Here is a 26304-nt window from a genome sequence, read left to right as displayed (position 1 = left end):
ATTAAAATCCCAAAAGGAATTTCTTTTTTTGTAATTCCACAGATTGATTAAAAGATTCATATGGAAGCACAAAATATCAAAAACTGCCAAAGCCCTTTTAAAGAAAAGTGGAGTGAACATGGGTCAAGAGCCTAAAAAATGTAGGTCTTGTCCACCAGAAATCCAGAATTATTACAAAATGATAGTAATGAAGACTGGGTGGTATTGGTGCTGGTAGAGACAAATTCACTAAACAGAATAGAGAGCCCCCAAGCAGATGGACATATGGACACCTGATTTATGACGAAGATGCACAGCAGAGCTATGGGGAAAGGATGAACTCAGCCAGCAGTGCCAGGTCAATCAGGTTCCAAATATCCAAGGCTTAAAAAATTAGTGTTCTCTTGTAAATAATCAGAGAAATTCAAATTAAAACCGCGTGAGCCACTATTATACACCCATAATTTTTCCCAAATATTTAATTTATTTATTTATTTTTGTGGTACGCGGGCCTCTCACTGTTATGGCCTCTCCCGTTGTGGAGTACAGGCTCCGAACGCACAGGCTCAGCGGCCATGGCTCACGGGCCCAGCCGCTCCGTGGCATGTGGGATCTTCCCAGACCGGGGCACGAATCCGTGTCCCCTGCATCGGCAGGCGGACTCTCAACCACTGCGCCACCAGGGAAGCCCTGCCAAATATTTTAAAATGATGATATCAAATGCTGGCAAGAATGTGGAACAACAAGAAACTGCTGGTAAAAGAGTAAACAGGTAAAACCACTTTTTAAAAATCGGCAGAATCCAGTAAGTCAAAGACACACCTACTCTCTGATCAGCGAAACCACTGCCAGATGACACCCTACAGAAACACATGCTCATATGGACTCAAAAGTTACATGCAAACCTGTTATATATAGGATGGATAAACAACAAGTCCTACCATATAGCACAGGGGACTATATTCAGTATCCTGTGATAAATCATAATGGAAAAGAATATGAAAAATAATGTATATATATGTATAACTGAGTCACTTTGCTGTACAGCAGACATTAACACAGCATTGTAAACCATCTGTACTTCATGGGATCTTAGTTCTCCAACCAGGGATGGAACCCGTGCCCCCTGCAGTGGAAGCGGAGTCCTAACCTCTAGACTGCCAGGGAATTCCCCCTATGGTAGCAATTTTTATAGCAGTCTTAACAGTAGAATGTAAAAATATAGTGTGATACAATCATACATCGAAAGACCATATGACAGTGGAAATGAATGAGCTACCATTACATGAGAGAATGTGGATGAATCTTAAATATATAATACTGAATAGAGAAGCCAGACACAGTGGAATTCATAGAGTATGTTTTCATTTATATGAAGCTGAAAATCAGGCAAAACTCACATAGATTGTTTAGGAATGCCTAATAAGTTGGCAAAATGATAAAGAAAAATGAGGGCATAAATATTATAAAAGTTAGAATATGGGTATACCTAGAATAATGGGAGAGAGAGAGGGAGTTATAACTGTGGAGAGACACGGTACCAGAGGGCTTCTGGACTGAGGGTCATGTTCTCATTCTTATTTTGGGTGGACATTATATGGGTGATCATTTTATAACAATTTGTTAAATTGTTTTATGCATTTGCTCTATGTTTTGATATATTTTATAATAAAATTTTAAATTATGTGCACTCATTAATATATATACATATATATGTATATATGTATATATATATATATACATGCAATAATTATAAGTTGTGTTAAAATAATTAGGAGAATGGGAAAGAGGATTTCTGGAATTCTTCCAATGACAAAATAATACTAGGTTCCTTTCTGGCCCCAAGAGGAAAACATAACTCTACTGTGGAGGGATCACGCATTTTTCCTCTTACCCAGGGGTCACTCTTATCATCACTAATGGTAAACAATCAGATACTTTGCATCCTCCAATGTGCTGCAAACAGAATTTAACATCACTTATGCAAATGCTTAAGTTAAATCTATCAAGCCTTTAACTCTAAATTCCAGTTTATGGGAATTACAAGAAATAGAGGACAAACTAAATGCCACCATAAGGAAGCAATCAGAAATATCCAAAGGTGGAACATTTGACAGGACAAATGGCCCTGGCTTTTCCATACAGCAGGGCCAAGAAAAGAAAGGACTGGCCTGTATTTAAAAAAAATCAAGGGGCAAAACACCAGATCCTGGAATGGTTGTGGATTTGCAAAAACAATTGTATAAACTCTTGAAGGACAATTGAGCAAATTTGATTATGAACTGGGTATTAGATGCAAAGAATCTACTTTTGGTTATGTTTAAAGATATTCTGGTTTTTTTTAAAGGTTTATACTGAAATATTTGGGGGTGGAACATCATGATGTCTGTAATTCACTTGAAAATACTTAAGCATGTGAAAATAAAGTAAAAAGTAACACGTCTATATGCTAATGGGAATGTGATGGAAATAAGGCTATTGAGAAGGAAGATGATTTAGGAGGGAGAGGGGAAAATTGGTCGAGTGATTTTTTTTTTTCTTTTTTTTTTTTCGAGTGATGTTCTTGAATAGGCAAGAGGGGATGAGGTTTAGAGCTGAAGTGGAAGGACCAATTGTATTTGGGAGCACGGAAAGTTTTTGCTTCATTTTGCCCAAGAAAATAGGTTAAGTCATCAGCTGAGCATGAAGATGAGGAAGGTTTCAGGAGAGAGAAGTACGGTGGGATGAGTGCAGTGGCTCTAAAACTTCAGTGTGCATGAGCCATCTGGAGGGCTTGTTGAAACACAGACTGAGCTCCTCCCCAGGATTTCTGATTCAGTAGGTCTGGGGTGGGGCCTGAGAAGTTGTATGTCTAACAAGCTCCCAGGTGATACTGATGGTGCCGGTCTGGAGATCACATTTTGAGAAGCACCATGACAATTGTGCAGCATTAGGCCCCCTTGAGGTTTTAAAGTGAGAGCATTCAGTGTGGTTGAACTTTTTCTCCATGCATGTTCAGCTAAAGAGGTGTAGTTGAAAAAGAGGCGGAGGGTTGCATGAGACAGAGATGATCACCAAGATCGTCACAGAGCTGGCTCCTTATTGCTCTGGACTCAGCCCAAATGAAACTGCCTCAGAAGCATCTTCCTCCCTCCTCATCATCTTGAACTTTCACATTACTTTTTCTCACAAATTTTTTCATTCTTCGGAGTCGTATGTATATTTATTTTGTTACTTGTTTCTGAGTCTTTTCACCAGAGTTTATGCACCACAAAACAGGAATCTTTTTTTCTTGTTGGTCGCTGCTGTTTTCCTAGAACCTAGAACACTGCCTGGACATCATAGGTGCTTAATAAATATTTATTGATGAAAAGTAGAAAGAAAGAAAAGAAAAAGAAAGAGAGAGAAAGAAAGAAAGAAAAGGAAGAAAAGAAAGAAAGGAAGGAAGGAAAGAGAGAGGAAGGAAGAAAGAGAGAGACAAGGAAATATGAATCACTATACAAGAAACTAAATCACAGTATTAGTTTTGACTATGAAGAGAAAAATATACAATTATAAAAATATATAATTATAAAATAGACACAGATTACTATGTCTAAAACTAATGTAAATACATTAGAAAGATGGGAAGCAGGGGCTAGCTAGTTGCATTTTCTTTTCCTGAAGACAGTGTTTCCCAAATTCCCTGTTTGGACCGTGAATAGGTTGTGGTCATTGGAACTTGGGCAGTGAAGATGCATACCATTTCCATGCCTGGACATCAAACATCTCATGCAATCCTTTGTTCTCTGTCTCTCTGTCTCTCTCTCTCTGTCTCTTTCTCTCTTTCTCAGCTCATCAGTGGGCTGGGTGCAGAGGACAAGTAGTGACCTCTGGGGAGGCCCTAGGGGACAGTGGAGACATAGAATGAAAGGGACCTGGGTTCTCGAGTAGCAGCTTGGAGGACAGCAGTGTGGAAGGCTGCTCCCAGACGCTGGCTGGACTTCAGATGAGTTCAAAATAAACTTTTGTGTCAAACAGCCACTGAAATTCCAGGGCTCTTTTTATTACTGCAAAAAAGAGAAATGTCAAAAAAGGGATTCAGGGCTTCCCTGGTGGCGCAGTGGTTAAGAATCCACCTGCCAATGCAGGAGACATGGGTTCGAGCCCTGGTCCGGGAAGATCCCACATGCCACGGAGCAACTAAGCCCGTGCGGCACAACTACTGAGCCTGTGCTCTAGAGCCCTTGAGCCACAACTACTGAGCCCACGTGCCACAACAACTGAAGCCCGCGCGCCTAGAGCCTGTGCTCCACAACGAGAGAAGCCACTGCAATGAGAAGCCCGCGCACCGCAACGAGGAGTAGCCCACGCTAGCTGCAACTAGAGAAAGCCCACACACAGCAACGAAGACCCAATGCAGCCAAAAATAAATTAAATAAATAAATAATAATAATATTTAAAAAAAGGGATTCATTAGGAACTACTAGTGTATCAGTCTGTGTCCAGTCAGGATAAAGAAATCACACATTAATTGGAACAGGGAAAGTTAACATAAAGAACTATTAACTATAGAAGGGTAAAGAGAATTCTAAAGAATACTGTAGCGATGAGGAAGAGAACCTGAATTCTGAAATAAATCTTTACCTGATTTGCTCTAAAGTGGTATTCATTCCACTATTTATTCCATCTGCTGAATATTCTTAAAGAATATTTCCATTTGCAAGATATCTACTGGGTTCTTTGTAGGGTATAAAGAATTCAAAGTAAGATATACACTAATCAAAATAAAATTGACTCCAGGAGGGATCTGAGCTTCTGTTCCCACCTGGCAGCAAAACAGCAGGAAAAAATGGAGTGAAGAAATGCTGCTTGGCACTGCACTCCCCCACCCTAATGTCAGTAGTGCAAAGTGTGGACCTGAACTTCCCGCTTCACCTGGAGGCAACAAGGCCATGGGAATTGGTGCTCCACTTACACCAGGGTGGCATCAGCAGGGCCCAAAGGGAGCTGAACATCCCCCCCCCACCTGGACCTACATGCTACACCTAAACAGGGTGACTGCCTGCTAAATAGACCCGGGGTCCCACAATATAATACCTAAAATGTCCAGTATACAAGAGAAAATCACTCGTCATACCAAGACCCAGGACAATCACAACTTGAATGAGAAAAGGCAATCACCCGGTGCCAACACCAAGATTACTCAGATGTTGGAATTATCTGATGAGGATTTTTAAAGCAGCCATCATGAGTGTCCATCCACAGACGAACGGATAAAGAAGGTGTGGTATATATATGTAATGGAGTATTACTCAGCCATAAAAAAGAATGATATGATGCCATTTGCAGTAACATGGGTGGACCCAGAGATTATCATACTAAGTGAAGTGTCAGACAGAGAAAGACAAATACTGTATGATATCACTTATATGTGGAATCAAAAAAATACAAATGCACTTATTTACAAAACAGAAATAGACTCACAGGCATAGAAAACAAACTTAATGGTTACTAAAGGGGAAAGGGGGAGAGGGATAAATTAGCTGGACTTTTCTCAAAAGCATGATAAGCAAGTGCTACAATTAGTCTGATGCCAACTTTACAGTTGAGTTCACAGAGATCATGATCACTGAACAACTGGCTATAGTTTTTCTATTTTACCTTCCTACTCTTCAGGTACCTTCAAGACTTGCACTTGATTCTGGCTGCTTGGGATATACTTTTATTTAAAGTAATCGCTATAGATATTGTGTCTGTTTTTCTTTTCTAAATGGGAGATAAGTCACAAGTCCTGTGATAGTTTTCTCTTTTCCCTTAGTCTTTTTTTTTTTTGGCTGTGCTGTGTCTTTGTTGCTGCTCATGGGCTTTCTCTAGTTGCGGCGAGCCGGGGCTACTCTTCGTTGCGGTGTGCAGGCTTCTCATTGTGGTGGCTTCTCTTGTTGCGGAGCTTGGGCTCTAGGCGCGCGGGCTTCAGTAGTTGTGGCATGCGGGCTCAGTCGTTGTGGCTCGCAGGCTCTAGAGCGCAGGCTCAGTAATTGTGGTGCACGGGCTTAGTTACTCCGCGGCATGTGGGATCTTCCCGGACCAGGGCTCGAACCAGTGTCCCCTGCATTGGCAGGCGGATTCTTAACCATTACACCACCAGGGAAGCCCTGATTGTGGGTAACTTTTATTTTCACCTTTTTGCTTATGCATGTTTCTTAATGTTGCTACAATTCTTCTGTATTGTTTGGTTTTTAAAATACGTTTTAAAATGTTAACTGCCTTCATCAACAAACCTCCTCCATCTCTTTGCCCTAGGGATGCAGTTTCATTTAGGGACCCTACACAAAACCCATCATGCTTTCTTTTCCTTCCCATTTTTGCACCTTTTGGGCTCCAGTCTGCACTGTCCTAAGCTGCATCTAGTCCTAATGACAAAAGAATTAGATGTCACTATTTTCCTTAACCCCAAGACTCAACTTGTTTCCTTTCCCCCTTACCTCCTCTGCCTTCATTTCTCCAAGACAAATAACCTCAAATCCATCCTCTAGAGTTGTATGGTTGAGGAGCTAAATGTGACTATTGACTTAAGAGAAAAACAGAAATGAAACCCACCCCAACCCTTCCTAATTCCTGAATATTTTACTTCTTCCTTTTTTGGGGAGAGGTGGATGGGTGGGGGTGGTCGTCTCCTTTCACAATCTTTTTTTTTCCTTTTCTCTGCAAAGAAATACATAACACACCTCCACCATTCCACTCAAAAATCCTGGATTCAGGTCATACCCACTGTTAATATCTAGCTACTTACTGCATATCTTGCATAACTTGCTTAACTTGTTTCTTCTGTAATGAAATTAATCGTACCTACCTTATTTACATTACAAAGTGGTTGAGTTGGTAAATATAACCTGAAAAAGCTCTGAAGACATAAAATGAACATTACAAATTCTGAATGAGGCATGATTGTTTGTTGTTTTTCTCCTCCTCTTATTCTTCTACTTCCGGCCTCCTTTGATTACTAGTTAGGTTTTCTTCCTTTTCTGCTCTTTCTCCTTTCCTCTTTCTCCCTCCTCATCAATCTCTTTTCTTATTTATTTATTTATAAAAATTGAAGTATAGTTGATTTACAATATTGTGTTAGTTTCCAGTGTAGAGCAAAGTGATTCAGTTACACATATATATGTATATATCTATATTCTTTTTTTTCAATTCTTTTCCATTATAGTTTACTACAAGATATTGAATATAGTTCCCTGTCTTATACAGTAAATCCTTGTTGTTTATTTTATATATGGTAGTGTGCCTCTGTTAATCCCATACTCCCAATTTATCCCTCCCCGCCCCCTTCCCCTTTGGTAACCATAGTTTGTTTTCTATGTCTGTGAGTCTGTTTCTGTTTTGTAAATAAGTTAATTTGTACTATTTTTTTGATTCCACATATGAGTGGCGTCATATAATATTTGTCTTTCTCTGACTTACTTCACTTAGTACGATAATCTCTAGGTCCATCCGTGTTGCTGCAAATGGCATTATTTCATTTTTTTTATGGCTGAGTAGTATTGCATGTATGTATGTATATATACATATGTAAATGTATATATATCTTCTTTATCCTTTCATCTGTTGATGGACACCTAGGTTGCTTCCACGTCTTGTCTATTGTGAATAGTGCTGCTATGAACGTTGGGGTGTATGTATCTTTTCTTTTTTTTTTTTCCATGTTTAAAAATACATTTTGGGCTTCCCTGCTGGCGCAGTGGTTGAGAGTCCGCCTGCCGATGCAGGGGACACGGGTTCGTGCCCCGGTCTGGGAGGGTCCCACATGCCGCGGAGCGGCTAGGCCCGTGAGCCATGGCCGCTGAGCCTGCGCGTCCGGAGCCTGTGCTCCGCAACGGGAGAGGTCCCAACAGTGAGAGGCCCGCGTACCGCAAAAAAAAAAAAAAAAAAAAAAAACATTTTAATATGAGAAATAAACTACATCAAAATAACAATAGTGGGGCTTCCCTGGTGGCGCAGTGGTTAAGAATCCACCTGCCAATGCAGGGGACACTGGTTCGAGCCCTGGTCCGGGAAGATCCCACATGCTGCGGAGCAACTAAGCCCATGTGCCACAACTACTGAGCCTGTGTGCCACAACTATTGAAGCCCGCGCACCTAGAGCCCGTGCTCCACCACAAGAGAAGGCACCACAATGAGAAGCCTGCGCACCACAACATAGAGTAGCCCCCGCTTGCTGCAATTAGAGAAAGCCCACACACAGCAACAAAGACCCAACACGGCCAAAAATAAATAAATAAAAAATAAATTAATTAACAAAAATAATAATAGTGATTGTAGTTGAGGTCTTGGGACTGTTGGTGCCTTTTCTCCTAATTTCTAAGTCTTTTATAATATGAACAGATTTATTTTTTTTCACATGTATAAGAATTTTATTGTTGCATTGTTTTTTTAAATTTTTATTGGAGTATAGTTTCTATTGGAGTATAGATTTACAATGTTGTGTTAGTTTCTGCTGTACAGCAAAATGAATCAGTTATACATATACATATATCCACTCTTTTTTAGATTCTTTTTCCATATAGGTCATTACAGAGTACTGAGGAGAGTTCCCTGTGTTATAAAGTAGGTCCTTGTTAGTTATCTGTTTTATATATGGTAGTGTGTATATGTCAATCCCAATCTCCCAATTTATCCCTCCCCCGCTTTCCCTCCTGGTAACCATAAGTTTTTTTTCTACATCTGTGACTCTATTTCTGTAGATAAGTTCATTTGTATCATTTTTTTAGAATCCACATATAAGCAATAGTGCATGGTATTTGTCTTTGTCTGACTTATTTCACTTAGTATGATAATCTCTAGGTCCATCCATATTGCTGCAAATGGCATTATTTCATACTTTTTTATGGCTGAGTAATATTCCATTGTATATATCTATCACATCTTCTTTATCCATTCATCTGTCGATGGACATTTAGGTTACTTCCATGTCTTGGCTACTGTAAATAGTGCAGCTATGAACATTAGGGTGCGTGTATATTTTCAAACTATGGTTTTCTCCAGATATATGCCCAGGAGTGGGATTGCTGGATCATACAGTAGTTCTATTTTTATTTTTTTAAGGAACCTCCATACTGTTCTTCACAGTGGCTGCACCAATTTACATTGCCACCAACAGTGTACGAGGGTTCCCTTTTCTCTACATCCTCGTCAGTATTTGTTATTTGTGTTCCTTTTGATGATAGCCATTCTGACAGGTGTGAGTTGGTATCTCACTGTGGTTTTGATTTGCATTTCCCTGATGATAGTAACGTTTAGCATTTTTTCATGTGCCTGTTGGCCATCTGCATTTCCTCTCTGAAAATGTCTATTCAGTTCTGCCCATTATTTAATCAGGTTGTTTGGGGGTTTTTTTGATATTGGGCCCTATGTGCTGTTTGAAAATTAAGCCCTTGTCAGTCACGTTGTTTGCAAATATTTTCTCGCATTCTATAGGTTGTCTTTTCATTTTGCTTATGGTTTCCTTTGCTGTGCAAAAGCATTTAAGTTTAATTAGGTCCCATTTGTTTATTTTTGCTTTTATTTCCATTACTCTAGGCAACGGAGCCAAAACGTATTGCTGCTATTTATGTCAGAGAATGTTTTGTGAACATTCTCTTCTACGAGTTTTATGGTGTCCTGTCTTATATTTAAGTCTTTAAGCCATTTTGAGTTTATTTTTGTGTATGATGTGAGGGAGTGTTCTAACTACCCACCTCTTTTCATTTATTCCTTCTGCAAACATAGATCAACGGCTGGGTCAGGCACGCTGCTAGAATGCTTTGAAGACCTCAACGCTAAAGTGGGAACCCGCTTACAGACTAGTAGCTGCAGTATGATGCTGTAATTTCTAGAATAGCAGAGGACCCTGCGATTAATTCTGGGCACAGGAGAGTCTTCCCAGAGGAAGTGGTGGTTTGAAGAGGGCTTTAAAGAATGAAATAGTTCACAGATAGGCAGAGGAGGGAGGGAAGGGCATCCCAGACAGAAGAGCCACCTGCAGAGAGAGAAAAACGGATAATCCCAGGAAGACAGAGGCAGAAGATGCAGCCAGAATGGAAGATTACAGCCAGATCATGACGTATTCTTTTAAACCTGACTAGAGAGTTCAGACTTATAACCGAATTCAGAGTTTGCTAGCTTTGTTTTCATTGTAGTCTTGGGAGAGGGCTTACAGGATCACTGAGAGGTCTCCCTATCAGGCGAGAGGGGGTTGCAGGGTACCAGCTGTGTGGCAATAATTAGCATCTTCTCATCCCAAACACTTCCCAACCCTGACCTACTCACCCTTTACTTCTCTCTTGCTTTGTTTTTCTCCCTCCTCTCTACCCTACTCCCTCTCCTTTCCCTACTGCCCTTCACCACTCTGGGCTCTCAGTGCATTTGGGGCAGGAAAGCATGATCAATAGCATTAGGAATTCTGTGCAAGTGCACTGGTGCCCACATGGTGGGTGTGAAGGGGAGGAGGTAAAATGGGTCCCCCACCGAGGATCACAATTACTCACTTGGTCATGGGGGGAAGTGAAATAAAGCACAAGGAAACAAAAAATGAGAGCAACGGGCATGGGATTTGTGGGAGGGGTTTTCCTACCAAAGAGGCAAGAGGTAAATTCATGTCCACGTTCGAATTTTTTTTAATGTATGAAAAAAAAAGTGGGTCTGAATTATGGGTTGTAAGAAAGTAAAGTTTCCTTTGCTCCTGCCAGGGTCCTGAGCAGCCTCTCAGAGTGATTCAGGGCCATCACCCACCACCCCAGGATGTCCCCCAATTGTGACAGGCAGGACCAACTATAAAATTTCACTCAGAACATATATTCTCAACAGGAGCAGTATCATCTCCAAGGAGATAAAAGTGGTTTGGGGCGGGGGGCAGGGAGTGAAAAGAATCTTGGATATTATTGTACAACGGTTAGTGGCCCTCCAAAGGGCCACTGTACATAAACAAATATATGTTATATCTGTGGTATTAAGATTTTATGAAAGGATAGCCATTAGGAAAATAAAATTGTCTAGAAAGTTTCCTAAGGGGCATGATAATTTTTAAAAAGTTGACAACCACTAATTCAGAGGAAAACATCAAATTCCTACATATGCCCCTATGAGATCGGGCCCATTACCTCCCTGAACACAGAAAGTTCCACACTGGCCTCTCTGCCGATTCTCCAGTACATCAGGCACACACATCCGTGCGCACACTGAGCCTTGGCATTATGTTACCTCTGCCGCGGATACTCTGTCCCGGGTTTCCTCCAGGCGGACTTCACCTCCTTCCAGTCTTCGCTCGACTCTTGTCAATGTCTCCTCAGAGAGACCCACCATGACCACCCTATTTAATACTGCAGCACACTCTGGATCCCATTTGCCCTGATCTACTTTTGCTTTTTTTTCCCAATAGCACTTATCATCTTCTTTTCATACATTTAATTCATATATGCCATGTCCATGTATAAATTAGTAAGATTTTACTAGACATTGCGTGTTAACTTTTTTGCATCATTACTGCCTATATATTTTAACTTTACCAACAACAGACAACAGCAACAAAACCTTCTCTAAAGACTACGGACAGTGATAAGACAGAGCAGTTGTCACTTTGCTATGCTCAAGTATATGGAAGTCTTCTGTTGGTGATGAAATACACAACCCTCTCCCCTCACTGAAGAGTATAGCCTGAAACAGAAATGGAACAAGTTAAAAGATAATACAAAATGACATGCAGTTTTAAGACAACTAAAACTAGATGTAGGTCCAAAGTCGTTAAACTTTCCACCAACTGGTGATGACTGGCTGTGTCAGAATCATCTCGGGGAACTTTTGAAAAGAGTGTCCTGAGACACATTTCCCAGTTTTCAATTTTAGTATTGTTCAGGGTGGGAGAAGAGCTAGTCTCAGGTATTTCTAGCACACAACAAATTTAAGAACTACAAGCTCCATTTTAGAATTAATCAGAAGCACCACAGCACAAGCCAATTTAAAAATTTACATGAGATAAGGACCCAATTTAGTAGCTTTTCACCGAGTCACTGAAGCGTACATAAACATTTTCTTTACACAGGACTACATAGATAGGTGGAACAAGATGAAAAGGAGGCCACTTGCTACAGCCAACTGTTGGCAGTGTTCTACCGTCTCATTTCCCTGGTCCACCAAGTAGGTTCTAAAGCGATGCATTATCGACTTTTCAAACAATTAGACTGAATGGAACCATAGCAGCAAGGATGCATGCTGCTTCTACCAAATCCACAGGGCCCCGAACACTGGTGACACCACTGCACCTATATATTACTGAAACAAAAGTACCAAGAAATAATTACATAAGATGCACCGATAGTTTCTGTGTGGGGCAGGGCTGGGGCCGTGGGGGGAGGTGTCAGTGATTAATGCTGATCCTGAACTGCTGAAGGGCTGCAATCCAGAATTCGAAAAACAGACTCACTTCAATACTTCACTTCATAGATAGGAAAACACGAGTCTGTAGATATGCCATTTCACCATCTCAGTTAAATCTTCCGTGTGACCTTTCATTTACCAAACCCCCACCATGAAATCTCTCTACAACATAACCTCAAATGATGTCCATCTCCAAGCTCTGCATTCTCTTCCTGCAGAGGCTGGCTTCCACCAAAGGACCTAGAACAAGGCCACCAAACCTCTCACCTTACAAGCCCTGTTGCCAAAGAAAGTGACCCATACTTTCTCCTCGAGGGCAAAAATTCTAAGACAACATAAGTTAGGTAGATCATCCATTACATATGCAATCAACTGGAGCAGTTGCACAGGAATGTCCATTCTAGCCATAAGTAACCAGGAGGAAAAATAGAGCATAGGGGCAGACAATGGATAGATGTACACTAAAAATGATAAAACTGTTTTTAGAGACATTTCTCTTGGCTATAACAAATAATTTAAAGTAGGCTGCTTACAGGTAAAAATCACAATGAACAGCATTATCAATTAAACAATTCCCAAAGCTAGTGATTTTAGCTAAATAATTATACAGTGGAACCTTCTAAGAAGGCTGTTAATAAACTAAACTATGTCAAAATTTGCAGTTTTACAGTCAGACTTGAAAGCCAAGGTAAGCAACTACTTTGTATAGCTATTACCTCTGATCAAGGCATAAGAATTCACTCAGACAGATAACATTCATAACCTACCTAAAAATAGGATAGCTCATAATTTTTCTAAACTGTTCTTCCCTGCTGTGGACAGCCCTTGATCTCTGACTATAAAGCTTGGCAATCTTTGTCAAACGCTGTTAGTTTTATAAGTTACTAAAAACCTCTATAAATAAAGCCTCATTTCTCAAATCTGGACAGTCTTCTCATTCTGAATGTCTAAACATTTAGGTCACAAGTTGAAATACCAGTAGAAAAATATTTGTCTTTAGGCAGGTTGTATAGTTACCACATGGCAAGAAACTGACAAAAAAATGTAAACATTCAGAGCATAAAAATACTTCAAAGCATTATGAACTTTGAACTTAGTACACTTTCCTAAATTTTAGTATTTCTAAATACAGGAAAAGCAGACTGCTGTAGGATCTTAGATGATTTAAGCTAACTTAATAAATGAATGAATCTTTTCCAGTCCTAGGAAACGTATAGTCCTAGAAGGAACTATAAATTCAGTTGAGTGTGGAAAAAAAGTATGTGGCCAGGGCTGAGGATGTGACTCATGACCACATTACTAATTCTGTCTGGGACCCCTTCCTTAGGGTCATAAGAATAACTAGAAATTGAGGCATGTTAAAGCTGTATCTGGAGCCTAGCCAGAGCGAGAGGGATTCTTTTCTTGGGCCTCATTCATGAAGAGCCTCAAATGTAGGTTTTGAACAGTCCCCAAAAGGGGGTTGGTCATATCTTCAGCCAGAGACATGCCCACTATAAAGGAAGGAGACTTTCAGCCTACAGTTTAACCGGTGTCTCATTACAGCATCCTGCCTCAAGGATTAACTTTGTAAACCCTGTAATTATTGCATGACTATCAAAATTATAAAGGTTTGTAATGTCTCCCTGCTAAAAGCATTCATTTGTTAAATGTATCTAGTTCAATCGTGCCACAATTTTGGAACCCTGCTTTTGCTTCTCTTTGGTTTTCACATACTACTAAATTTGAGAAATGGAGATGGCTTGGGCTTTAAGAGAGCCTGCATAGGTAACATAGTCTTGGCCCCTCTTGGCCACAGAGAACCAAGGAAGTGGACTCTGCAACATTACGTGGCGCTTGCAGGCTGCCAGGTCCCAGACCCCAAATGCCTCCTACCCTTCTGGTTCCCCAAGCTTCCTCCAAGATATGTTCTTACAAAGCACATTCCTTCCCTTTTGCTCAGTTATCCCATAATACTCCTGAGTAGGGGCAGGGGTAAAAAAGGGAAAGTGGGAAGGATCACCCAGGAGTGCTGCCTGTGATACTGTGATTTATGATAAGAAATATATATTTGGTCTTTGTCCCATTTCTGGCACAGAGCTCCTAAAACCCTTAGAGTTTCCTAAGTGAGGAGAGCAACAAAGGTGTCTTTTGTTATGTTGATGAGGTGACTCTGAGGTTCTGGACTGGTTGTCATTGGAGCCAACCAAGGGATCAGGGGGTTGGAACTTTCAGTCTCACCATCCCCACCTCCTACACCAATGGTCAATGATTTAATCAATCATGACTGTAAGGAAGTCTCCATAAAAACTCAAAAGGACGGGATTTGGAGAACTTCTGGGTTGGAGATTCAGGAAGAATTTTTCACTCGGAGAGAGGATGGAAGCTCCACTGCCCTTTCCCCATACCTTGCCCTGTGCCTCTCTTCCATCTGGCTCTTCCTGAGTTCCATCCTTTTATGATAAACCAGTGATCTAGCAAGCAAAATCTTTCTCAGAGTTTTGTGAGCCACTCCAGCAAATTAATCAAACCCGAGGAGGGGGTTGTTGGAACCTCCAATCTAGAGCCAGTTGATCAAAAACACAGGCGTTAACCTGGGCTTTGACTGGTCTCTGAAGTGGGGGATGGGGCAGTCTTGTAGACTGAGCCCTTAAACTGTGTAATCTGATGCTATCTCTAGGTAGATAGTGTCAGAATCGAGTGGAATTTTGTTGAATTCTCAGACTCCCAGCTGGTGCCCCAAGAGTTCCTTGTTAGTGTGGGGACCGCCCTGCAACACACACACATAGCAGTGAAGTCCAAGAACCCTTTTACAGGCCCAGGTATGAATGCTGCTATGAAAACCATCACAGCAAATGGGCACCCAACCTCTTGGGGTTTTGTGGCTGTGATGGTTCATTTTATATGCCAGTTTGGCTAGGTTGGTGTGCCCAGTTGTCTGGTCAAACACCAGTCTAGATGTTCCTGTTGAAGGAAACCAGAATACGTTGCCCCAAAATATGCCTCTTTGACATAAAAATTACTTTGCGCTAAAGGTATTTTTACTAGTAGGTGCAAGAAGGATGCTCTGACTCTCCCCTTTTTCTTCCTGAAAGCAGGAGATAAGACCTTCATATGGAAGATGTGTCCACCTCCTACCAGAAGGAAAGTAACATTCTTATCATCAAGGATGGGAAGTTAAGACTTGGAAAATTCTGTAAAACAGACCTTATTAAAATAATTCCTGTCTTTCCACAGTTTAGTTACTTTTCCACAATCACCCCTTTGCTCAACCTGGTATAAAAACATGTAGGTTTTACCACTTCTTTGGCAGAAACATGAAAAACAAAGCTATGTATTATTTAGAAATCTATCTCAAAATGATAAAGAAGATCAAGGAAGTGACCAAAAAAATTTGAAATAATGGTTACTTCTGGGGTAGAGAGGGGGATGGGATAGAGAGACACACAAAGGGTTTCAAAGAGTTGATAGTTGCTATAGACTGAATGTTTGTGTCTCTCTGCATCCCCAACCTGCCAGATTCATATTAATCCTTAATTTGATGGTATTTGGAGGTGGGGACTTTGGGAAGTGCTTAGGTCATGAGGGTGGAGCCCTCATGAATGGCTTGAACACCCTTGAAAATAGACCCGAGCAAAAGACTTGTACTCAGAAAACTATAAAACACTGATGAAAGAAATCAAAGATGACATAAATAGATGGAGAAATATACCATGTTCTTGGATTGCAAGAATCAGTATTGTGAAAATGACTATACTACCCAAAGAAATCTAATGATTCAATGCAATTCCTATCAAACTACCAATGGCATTCTTCACAGAATTAGAATAAAAATTTTACAATTCATATGGAAAAACAAAAGACCCCAAATAGCCAAAGCAATCTTGAGAAAGAAAAATGGAGCTGGAGGAATCCGGCTCCCCAACTTAAACTATACTACAAAGCTACAGTAATCAAGACAGTATGGAACTGGCACAAAAACAGAAATATAGATCAGTGGTACAGGATAGAAAGCCCAGAGGTAAACCCATGCACATATGGTCACCTAATTTATGACAAAGGAGGCAAGAACACACAATGGAGAAAAGACAGCCTCTTCAATAAGTGGTGCTGGGAAAACAGGACAGCTACATGTAAAAGAATGAAATTAGAACACTCCCTAACACCATACACAAAAATAAACTCCAAATGGATTAAAGACCTAAATGTAAGACCAGACACTATAAAACTCTTAGAGGAAAACATAGGAAAAACACTCTTTGACATAAACCACAGCAAGATCTTTTTTGACCCACCTCCTAGAGTAATGAAAATAAAAACAAAAATAAACAAATGGGACCTAATTAAACTTAAAAGCTTTTGCACAGCAAAGGAAACCATAAACAAGATAAAAAGACAACCCTCAGAATGGGAGAAAATATTTGCAAATGAAACAATGGACAAAGGATTAATCTCCAAAACATACAAACAGCTCATGGAGCTCAAAATCAAAAAAACAAACAGTCCAATTAAAAAATGGGTGGAAGACCTAAATAGACATTTCACCAAAGAAGACATACAGATAGCCAAGAGGCACATGAAAAGCTGCTCAACATCACTAATTATTAGAGAAATGCAAATCAAAACTACAATGAGGTGTCACCTCACACCAGTCAGAATGGCCATTATCAAAAAATCTAGAAACAATAAATGTTGGAAAGGGTGTGGTGATAAGGGAACCCTCTTGCACTGTTGGTGGGAATGTAAATTGATACAACTGCTATGGAGAACAGTATGGAGTTTCCTTTAAAAAACTAAAAATAGAACTACCATACGACCCAGCAATCCCACTACTGGGCATATACCCTGAGAAAACCATAATTCAAAGAGAGACATGTACCACAGTGTTCATTGCAGCACTATTTACAATAGCCAGGACATGGAAGGAACCTAAGTATCCATCAACAGATGAATGGATAAAGAAGATGTGGCACATATATACAATGGAATATTACTCAGCCATAAAAAGAAACGAAATTGAGTTATTTGTAGTGAGATGGATGGACCTGGAGTCATACAGAGTGAAGTAAGTCAGAAAGAGAAAAACCAATACCGTATGCTAATGCATGTATACAGAATTAAAAAAAAAAAAAAAAGGTACTGATGAACCTAGTGGCAGGGCAGGAATAAAGACGTACACAGAGAATGGTCTTGAGGACACGGCGGGGAGGGGGAAGCTGGGGCAAAGTGAGAGTGGCATGGACATATATACACTACCAAATGTAAAATAGTCAGCTAGTGGGAAGCAGCAGCATAGCACAGGGAGATCAGCTCGGTGCTTTGCAACAACCTACAGGGGTGGGATAGGGTGGGTGGGAGGGAGGCTCAAGAGGGAGGGGATATGGGGATATATGTATGCATATGGCTGATTCACTTTGTTGTACAACAGAAACTAACATAGTATTGTGAAGCAATTATACTCCAATAAAGATCTGTTAAAAAAGAAAAGAAAAGAAAATAGACCCCAGAGACCTCTCACACCTTCCACCATGTGAGGACACAGCACAGATGTCATCTGTGAAACGGGAAGTGGGCATTTGCCAGACACCAAATCGGCTAGCGCCTTGATCTTGGACTTCCCAGCCTCCAGAACTGTGAGAAATAAATGTTTGTTGTTTATAAACCACCCAGTCTATTCTTTTATAGCCGCCTGAATGGTCTATGGCAGTAATATTCTATTTCTTAAGATCTAAGTGTGTCTCTCTCTCTCTCTCTCTCTTTCTCACTCTGTGTGTGTGTGCATACATACACACTGTTATTAATACATAAAAGATTCAATAATTTTTAAAAATCTTAAAAAAATAAAGTAGGTCTTGTGACCCAGCAATTTCACCCCAAGGTATTTACCCAACAGAAATGTGTACGTATGTTCACCAAAAGACATGAACTGGATCATTCATGGAAGCTTTAGTCCTAATAACTCACAATTGGAAACTACCCAAGTGCCCATCAATGGTTGGATGGACAAATAAATTGTGTCACATGCACACAATGAAACACTATAGAGCAATGAGAATGAACGAACGAAACCCCCACATGGCAACATGAATGAATCACACAACCTTGATGGTAAATGAGAGGAGTCAATCACACTAGAGTACATTCTGTGTGATTCCATTTATGTCAAGTACAGAAACAGGCAAAACTACTCAATGCTGTTAGAAGTCCCTTTCTCCATGGGAGAAAGGTTGAGACTGGACAAGAAGGGTGCTTCGGGAGCTGTAATGCTGTTTTTTCATCTGGATGCTGGTACATGTGCGTTCAGTTTGTGAAGAGGTACTGTGCTGTACATTTATGATGTGTGAACTTTTCCTGTATGTATATTATGCTTGAATAAAGGTTTTTTTTTAACGTCTTTATTGGAGTATAATTGCTTTACAATGGTGTGTTAGTTTCTGCTTTTGAATAAAGTTTAATAACAAAGTCAGGTGAGAGGATGTAGAAGGTCAGGGTGGTGGTGGGTGTGCTGTTTTCTATCAAGGGGACAGGATCAGGTTCTCGGATAAGGTGAAAACTGGACGGAGACCCTGAGGGAGTTCGCTGTGCAAGTATCTGTATACCTTGAGGAAGAATATTAAGAATATTGTGATGAAGATAATGGGCACGATTAGATCAGTTGTGATACCTGAATCCTGGAATGCTAAGTAGCCTTAGAGACTGGGAGATGTGACACTGACATGGGAGAAAACTGATGACTATGAACAGTGCAAACTGGATGACACATAGCATTTGTAATAGCCACAATTTAATTTTTCGATTATGTAAATACACATAAAATGAAAAGAAAGAAAGAAAGAAAAAAGAATACGCTGGTGAGTGCTCACTGAGCTTATTTTAGACAATGAGTTCCTTGAAGATGAGGACCTGGTCCACCTTGAAATTCCAGTGTCTACCTCAGTACCTAGCACGTTGCTAACCTACAAATTGAATAATTTTTTTCTATATTATTCCAGCTGCTCCCAGGATTTCCTTCTGGTTTTTAGAGACTTTTTGTTTCGGCCTCGTGGTCTCTAACTTTGCTCTTTGCCCTTCCTTCTTTTGAAAAGGAGGGAACAAATCGTGAGGCGTGAAATAACATGTTTTCGTCCATCCCAGTGGCGGAGCTGGCCTCCTCCTTTCTAAGCCGTTTCCAAATGATCCCAACACCCCGTCTCTCAGCCTAGCAGAGCCTCCTGACTGGAAACCACACATTTTAAAATTTACCCCCAACTCGACCCCTCCCAATGCACACACCTTGTCCCATCGGTCCTAAGGGGCTCATTTCTAGTGTAGCACTCGACCCCTCCCAATGCACACACCTTGTCCCATGGGTCCTAAGGGGCTCATTTCTAGTGTAGCACTTACTACACATCACTGTGACACTTTGTTTGCCTGCCTCGCTCACTTACAAGCTGAGCAGTTATGGGGTCAAAGCACATGACTCTGACTCTTACCCTATAGTCTTTTTAAAAATTAATTTTTAACAATTTAATTGCACTGTAGTCTTTGAAAAGTGCTGGTTGAAGGGGTGGGTCAAGGTTAAGAGAATCAAGAAAGGCAGACTTGGGGTTGGGAAGTTTGTTGATGGCTGTTTGATAGGGTAAGAATTGGTACTAGGAAAATAAGAGGCAAGGACGTCTAGTTTCAAAGCAAACAACAACCACCCCAAAAAAATCAGAATCGAAAAGAAAAAGAATGCTAACTGAGGCAGCAAAGATGCCAAACCCACAGAAACCAGCCATAAGTTAACCACTGTATTAGGGTTCTCCAGAGAATAAGGCGAAGGGGGGTGGAGGGAGAGAGAGAGTATTTATTTTAAGGAATTAGCTCACAAAGTGTGGGGACTGGCAAGTCTCGAATCTGTAGGTTAGGTCAGCAGGCTGGAAATTCAGGCAAGAGCCGATATTGCAGTTTTGAGTGTGAAATCCACAGGGCAACAGGCCAGAACTCGGGAGGGTTTCTATGTTATTCAAGTCTTGATGAAAATTCCTTCTTTTCCGGAGACCTCAGCCTTTTCCCTTAAGATCTTCAACCGGTTGGATGAAGCCCATCCACATTATGGAGGCTAATGTGCTTTGTTCAAAATTAAATACTCATCCTACCTTAGAAGTACCTTCACAGTGTAGGGCAGGCAAATTTTTTTACCTCTACCCTCTTAGGGTTTTCAGCTGGGTCTGCGAATTGACATAAAACAGAGTAGCAGGAGAAAAGCATACAGGCTTACTTAGTACAAGTTTTACGTGACGTGGGAGCCCTCACAAGAAAATGAAGACCCAAAGAAATGGCCAGATCTATGTGCTTTTATACCAGATAGAACAAAAAGAGGTGATTGTAGAAAAGTAACTGAACTGTGGGGAGGCTAAGGAAAGAAAGGAATTATTTTAATAAGGTCTGTTTTACAGAATTCACTAGGTCTGGGTCTTGTGAGTGGAAACTTTGCTTCATTTTTCTTCATAGCACTTTTCACCACTTAATATATTTATCTATTATCTGACTCACCCTCTTCCTCACAACTTGAAAACAATAAAAAAAATATGTCTTATTTCTATTCACTGCTGTATCTTCAATTCCAAGAAGAGGGTCTGGTACATAGAAGGTCCTCAATAACACCAGTTGAATGAAAGGATGAAAAACTTTGCTCCCTACATCAGTAGTATGATTCAAGCTGTTTGTGAAAATGAGACAATTCTAATGATGGCTGATGAGCAAGGTCCTGTAAAAGTTTCCTCTGTGTTAAGTAAAATGAGAACAGGGAATTTCTGAGGTAAAATTAAATGTAGCTTAAAAAATAAAAAAGTAGTTGGCCAACGGAGCAATGGAAAAAGCATCAGCCTCAGCACCAGCCGACTTAGACTGGAATCTGGCTCTGCCACTTGCCAGCTGTGTGCCGTGAGCAAGGCTCAATCTCTCCTGTTTCCACTTCCTCATCTGTATAGTATCTGGGATGAGTGGGTTAGGCCGATATACAGATGAAAACGCTCAGAACCAGTATGTGCAAAAAAAAAAAAAAAAAAATTGGTACCACAAACTGTCATCAATATCCAAGGCCAGGGAAGGCTTTGCAAATCAAGCATCCCCACAGAACTTTCTCTACATCCTCCTCCAATTTAAATTTTATATTATAAACATACCTCATCTTTAAAAAAAGGCATCCATCTTCTCTAATTAGTTTTCTCCTCAAGCAACAACACTTTGTTTTATGTTGTTGAAATATGATTCACATACTGTAAAATTCACCCTTTTAAGCTTTACAATGCAGTGGTTTTCATTACATTCACAAGGTTGTGCAACCATCATCACTCTATAATTCCAGAACGTTTTCATCACCCAAAAAGAATCTTCACACCCATTAGTCACTCCCCATTTCCCCCTCCACTCAGCTCCTGGCAACCACTAATCTGCTTTCTGTCTCTTTGGATTTGCCCAGCGTAGACATCTCACATAAATACAACCAGACAATATGTGGCCTTGTGTGTCTGATTTCTTTCACTTAGCATAATGTTTTCAAGGTTTATCCATGTTGTAGCACAGATCCGTACTTGATTCCTTTTTATAGCTGGATAGTATTCCACTGTATGGACATGCCACATTTCATTTATCCAGCCTTCAGTTTATGGATATTTAGGTTGTTTCCATTTCGGGGCTATTGTCAATAATGCTGTTATAAACATTTGTGTACAAGTTTTGTGTGAATGTATGTTTTCAACCCTCTTTGGTATGTATTTAGGAGTGGAATTTTTAGGTCATATTTAACTTTTCTACATCTAATTTTCATTTATAAATATAGTAACTCTATATTTAACTTTTAGAGGAAACTTGCCAATCTGTTTCCCACAGCAACTGCACTATTTTACGTTCTTGCCAGCAATGTATGAGGGCTCCAATTTCTCCACATCCTCATCAAGTATTTACTGTTTCATTACTACTTATCATTTTCCCTCACCCACATTAACATTGCAGCAGCCCTAAAAACTATTCAAATTAAAACAAAAAATTTCTATGACACTCATATATTTAAAAATGACTCCAAGGTCATTTTCTAATTATTCCTGGCAGAGAATATTCAGTATTGCAGCTGCCTTGGCTAGCGAGGGATCAATGCACCATCACACCGTTTCTTACAGAATCCCAGGACAAAAAACCACTTTGGGAACAAATTTCTGTCTTAGAGAGCTGCCCGGAGTAGGCACAAGAGTAGCACTTGAATAGCTCTTCATCTGCATTTCACGTTTTTTTACTCTATTCTCTCACTGTCCCACTGCGGGCGGTCTAGCCCTAGGTGGAACCCGGGCCGCCTGTGTGCGCAAGCACAAACCCTTAGCCCAACCTCCTCCCTCCGGCCCCGCCCCCCCAGGCCCGCCCCTCCGCCGACATGCCCCCCATCTCGGCGCTTTGGGGCTGAGGGAAGAGGAGATGAATGTTAAAGAGCATCTGCGGCCAATCCGCGTGCGCCTCCGGGAAGCGGCGCTCCACACTGGCAGAGTAAGTCTGATGACGTAGCCACTCTCCAATCCGCATTCTGGGGGCGGGACTCAAGTCGGGCGGTGCAAGGCAGGAGGAGGAGACCGCCGGGTGGAATCACGTCACCTGGGACTGGAGCCGGAAGCTACGTCTGGCAGTGAGCGCCCCCCAGCACCTAAGGCTGCGATGGTGAGTGAGGACGCATGCGCGGGACTACGCGCCGGGGGTTCGGTGTCCCTACCCCCCCCATCTCTTTGGTCGCCCAGTCCTGAGCCTGCACTCCGCCCTCACCTCCTATCCGCCCCGGGACCGAGAGGGAATGGAGATGGAGGGGTGGCGACGTAGAGGGCTGAGCAGGGGACGGTGGGAGGGTGTATAGAGGCTGGGGAGTAATCTGAGGGGGAGCGGCGGGCCACAGGTGGAATTGGAGACCGGGCTGAGGGGAGTTGTCTGTGGGGTAGCAAAGGTGGGGTGTGGAAGGCCGGTGGAGCCCAGGGGCAGAGAGTGAGGACTGATGGAGGCTCAGGAAGATCAGTGTTGAAGGCCATGTAGAGGGAAGAGGGTCTGGAAGGGCCCAGGTTGGGGAAAGAGGCCTGGGGGGCCATTGTCAAGAGAGAGACTTGGGTTTGCCAAGGGCTGTTCTCTTAGCCTGCTGCTCACTGATTGCATCTTTACCCACTAGACTTCTGCACTGACCCAGGGGCTGGAGCGAATCCCAGACCAGCTCGGCTACCTGGTGCTGAGTGAAGGCGCAGTGCTGGCGGTGCGTTCTGGAAAAGGGAGGGGGGGCTCCTCCAATACACATCGCCCGATGATGCCTTCTAACGTTGCCCAGTTTAACCTGATTTGTCTCTGTTCTTGATCTTTACCTGGTATCATGCCTGGCATATAGGAATTAAATTCAGGAATTAAATCAATTAATCTATCTCTGGAATCTTAGTCCTGTAACTGTTTTCAGGTAAAAGAGGTTTACTGACTTTACCAAAGCCAGACTAGTTACAGGTTTGTTGATAACTGACGTTACCTGAGTTATTCTTGAGTATGTCTTTATTTGGTATTTATTGAAGAGGCTTTTGGTATTTTGTTCTGCAGTACAATGTAGTGTCAGTGCTCTAGAAGTTTTCAATCTAGCTGGAGAGACAAGGCTTAAGGTTAAAAGTTCAGCTAGAGAGACAAGGCTTAAGGTTAAAAGTTCAAAGTATTGCACGTGGTAAAGATAACTGAAGGAGTCCAGAGAGTGAAGGATTCAGCCCTTCGTGTTATAACTTGTGTTTTGGCAAGGAAACTTTCTTGGAAGAGACAAGAATTCAGCTGGCCTTAAAAGATGGATGGTTGTGAACAGGCAGAAAAGAAAGAGCATATTCAGGGCTGGGAGGTGGACATATTTGCAGGAGTGTGACATCAGTCTGTCTGAATTGCTGGTGGGTTTATGTTGAAAAGATTTGGAAATGTTTGGGGGAAGAAGAGGATATGTTAAGGAAATATCTGATTGTGGAGGACTTTCAAGGCTGGGTTAACACCTGTGGATTAATCTTGGCGGGTAATAGGAGCTTTGAAGGGTTTTTGAACAGAAACATGAGCTGATGAAGTGATTGAGCGGAATTGTTCTATTAGGTGTAAAGATGAGCCGGAAGGAGAGGGATTCAGAAGCAGGGATGCTGTTGCCAAAATCTAGGTATGAAACAGCTGGTGGCAGTGAGAAGGAGCAAGGAGAGAAGAGATTTTTAAAGGAAGAATCGATATGTCTTCCTAATGACTAGAGATAGGTAATAGAGGAGATAACTTTTCCATGCTGTAAGACTTTGAACTCAAGCCTAGAATGATGGTGCCTTAGCAAACAGGGACTTAAGAAAGGAAGTTGATTGCGGAGGGGGAGAGGTAAGGGGAATTTTGGTGGCTTAACTTTAAACACTGAGTTTGATATAGAATAATAGCAATTAAATATATAATGCTAGGAGTTATTCTAAGCATCTTGCTAATATGCTCTCGTAACCCTCACAACAAGCCCATAAGATAGGTATTGTTGTCCCCAATTTACAGATGAGGTTACTGAGGTACAGAATGTCCAAGAGAGCAAAGGGTGCTGAATTTGACTCAGTGGGAGGCCCATATTGAGGAGGTAGGAAGAGGAAGTTGAGATCATCACGAGAAAAGAGGAAGCCCAGGCCACTGTGACATCATTACCCAAGGGCTAGGTAGTAGGAAGGGGTTCAGGGACAAAGGGGATGTTTATGTTTCAGATTCTGCAGACAGGGCAACAAACGGGAAGAGTGAGGAAAAGACAGCGTCTGGGACAAGTCTGTGGTGGGTGGGCACTGATGTTTGAGAATGTGATTTTATCAAATAAGTGGGAACAGGGAGAGAAATCAAGATTCAGGGATTAGGAAAACAGCGTCAGTAAAGAAATGGATGAGAGTCACTGCTTCCCAGGAGGAAGCCCGGTATTTTAAGGTTGACAAACAGGATGGCATCAAGAGGGGCAACAACGTCACAGGGCAGTTTTCAGGTGGGTCTTTCCAAAACCGGGGGTGACCTTGGGGTATTGGAAAGTGGAGGCAGGTTACAAGTGCTAGAGCCAAAGTGTCCTTGGAATTTTCTCCCAATTCTGTTCCCTAATTCCTGCCATCTTCCCTCCTCTGTCTGCATGCAGTCATCTGGGGATCTAGAGAATGACGAGCAGGCAGCCAGCGCCATCTCTGAGCTGGTCAGCACGGCCTGCGGTTTCCGGCTGCACCACAGCATGAACGTACCCTTCAAGCGCCTGTCGGGTGAGCCCCTGGCCCTGGTGACGGTGTTGGGGGGTGCTGCTCCCCGAGGCTTCTCTTCTCAGGGAAAAGCACCTGTCTCCTACCAGCTGCCCACCACCTCCCTGGGGTCCCTGGTTCTGGCCACTCTGTTCCCCTTGGTATTCACCCCTGCATCAGAATTATGAGAAAGCAAGAGAAGGGGATTTAATGGAGACCTCTCATCTTCAAATCTCTGAGCTTGGAACTGTCAAATTCCTTTGGCTTTGGAGCCCAGCCAGTTTGTGGTGACCCCCAGGGAGGCCTTCGCACCCCACTAACTCTCTGCTCCCTTCCCTCTCCCGGGGCGGGGGAAGGTGTGTCTCCCCTCCAGTGGTCTTTGGAGAACACACGCTGCTGGTGACCGTGTCGGGACAGAGGGTGTTTGTGGTGAAGAGGCAGAACCGAGGCCGGGAGCCCCTTGACGTGTGAGCCTGCCAGAGGGCGAGGGGCAGAGGTGGATGGGGCCGTGAGCCTCTGTGATGAGGAAGACGCAAACCTCCCGCCGCCTCTCTCTTGATTGCCATTAGAACTAAGGCTGTCTGCTCACCCACTTCCCCACCCCTACCGGGAAGGGCAGAGGCTTGGGGACTCTGTACTATGTTAAGGAGAGTGAGGGCGAGGGGACCTCCCTCTCCTCACCTTCCCTCCTAATAAACGTGAGTCTGATGTTCCCAGGCCCAGGGATGTGTCGTGTGTATTGGGGGAGGAGGGT

At 42.0% G+C, this 26304-nt stretch overlaps 2 protein-coding genes across 4 annotated transcripts in view; both read left to right on the top strand.

Moving 5' to 3' along the window:
- The window catches only part of MBLAC1 (metallo-beta-lactamase domain containing 1), a 57598-nt gene extending 41574 nt beyond the window's left edge, over positions 1-16024 (top strand). The window contains exon 3 of one of the 2 annotated variants that reach the window (XM_029220359.1): positions 15423-16024. The gene's annotated coding sequence lies outside the window, so the exon portion shown is untranslated. The remainder of the gene's footprint in view (positions 1-15422) is intronic. The other variant, XM_029220356.1, reaches the window with a different exon arrangement.
- Positions 1-26276, top strand: part of LAMTOR4 (late endosomal/lysosomal adaptor, MAPK and MTOR activator 4) — a 50234-nt gene extending 23958 nt beyond the window's left edge. The window contains exons 2-5 of one of the 2 annotated variants that reach the window (XM_029220366.1): positions 22700-22827; positions 23489-23569; positions 25457-25574; positions 25924-26264. In XM_029220366.1, coding sequence (XP_029076199.1) covers positions 22759-22827; positions 23489-23569; positions 25457-25574; positions 25924-26021 — 366 coding nt within the window. In that variant the 5' untranslated portion in view covers positions 22700-22758 and the 3' untranslated portion in view covers positions 26022-26264. Of the gene's footprint in view, positions 1-22699; positions 22828-22887; positions 22996-23488; positions 23570-25456; positions 25575-25923 lie in introns of those variants that run through there. The other variant, XM_029220368.1, reaches the window with a different exon arrangement.
- The last annotated feature ends 28 nt before the right edge of the window (positions 26277-26304 follow it).

The sequence above is a fragment of the Monodon monoceros genome, unplaced genomic scaffold, assembly GCF_005190385.1.
Source record: "Monodon monoceros isolate NGI ecotype Baffin Bay Population unplaced genomic scaffold, NGI_Narwhal_1 Super_Scaffold_13, whole genome shotgun sequence".
Lineage (NCBI taxonomy): Eukaryota > Metazoa > Chordata > Mammalia > Artiodactyla > Monodontidae > Monodon > Monodon monoceros.
This window is presented reverse-complemented; position numbering and strand designations above follow the sequence as displayed.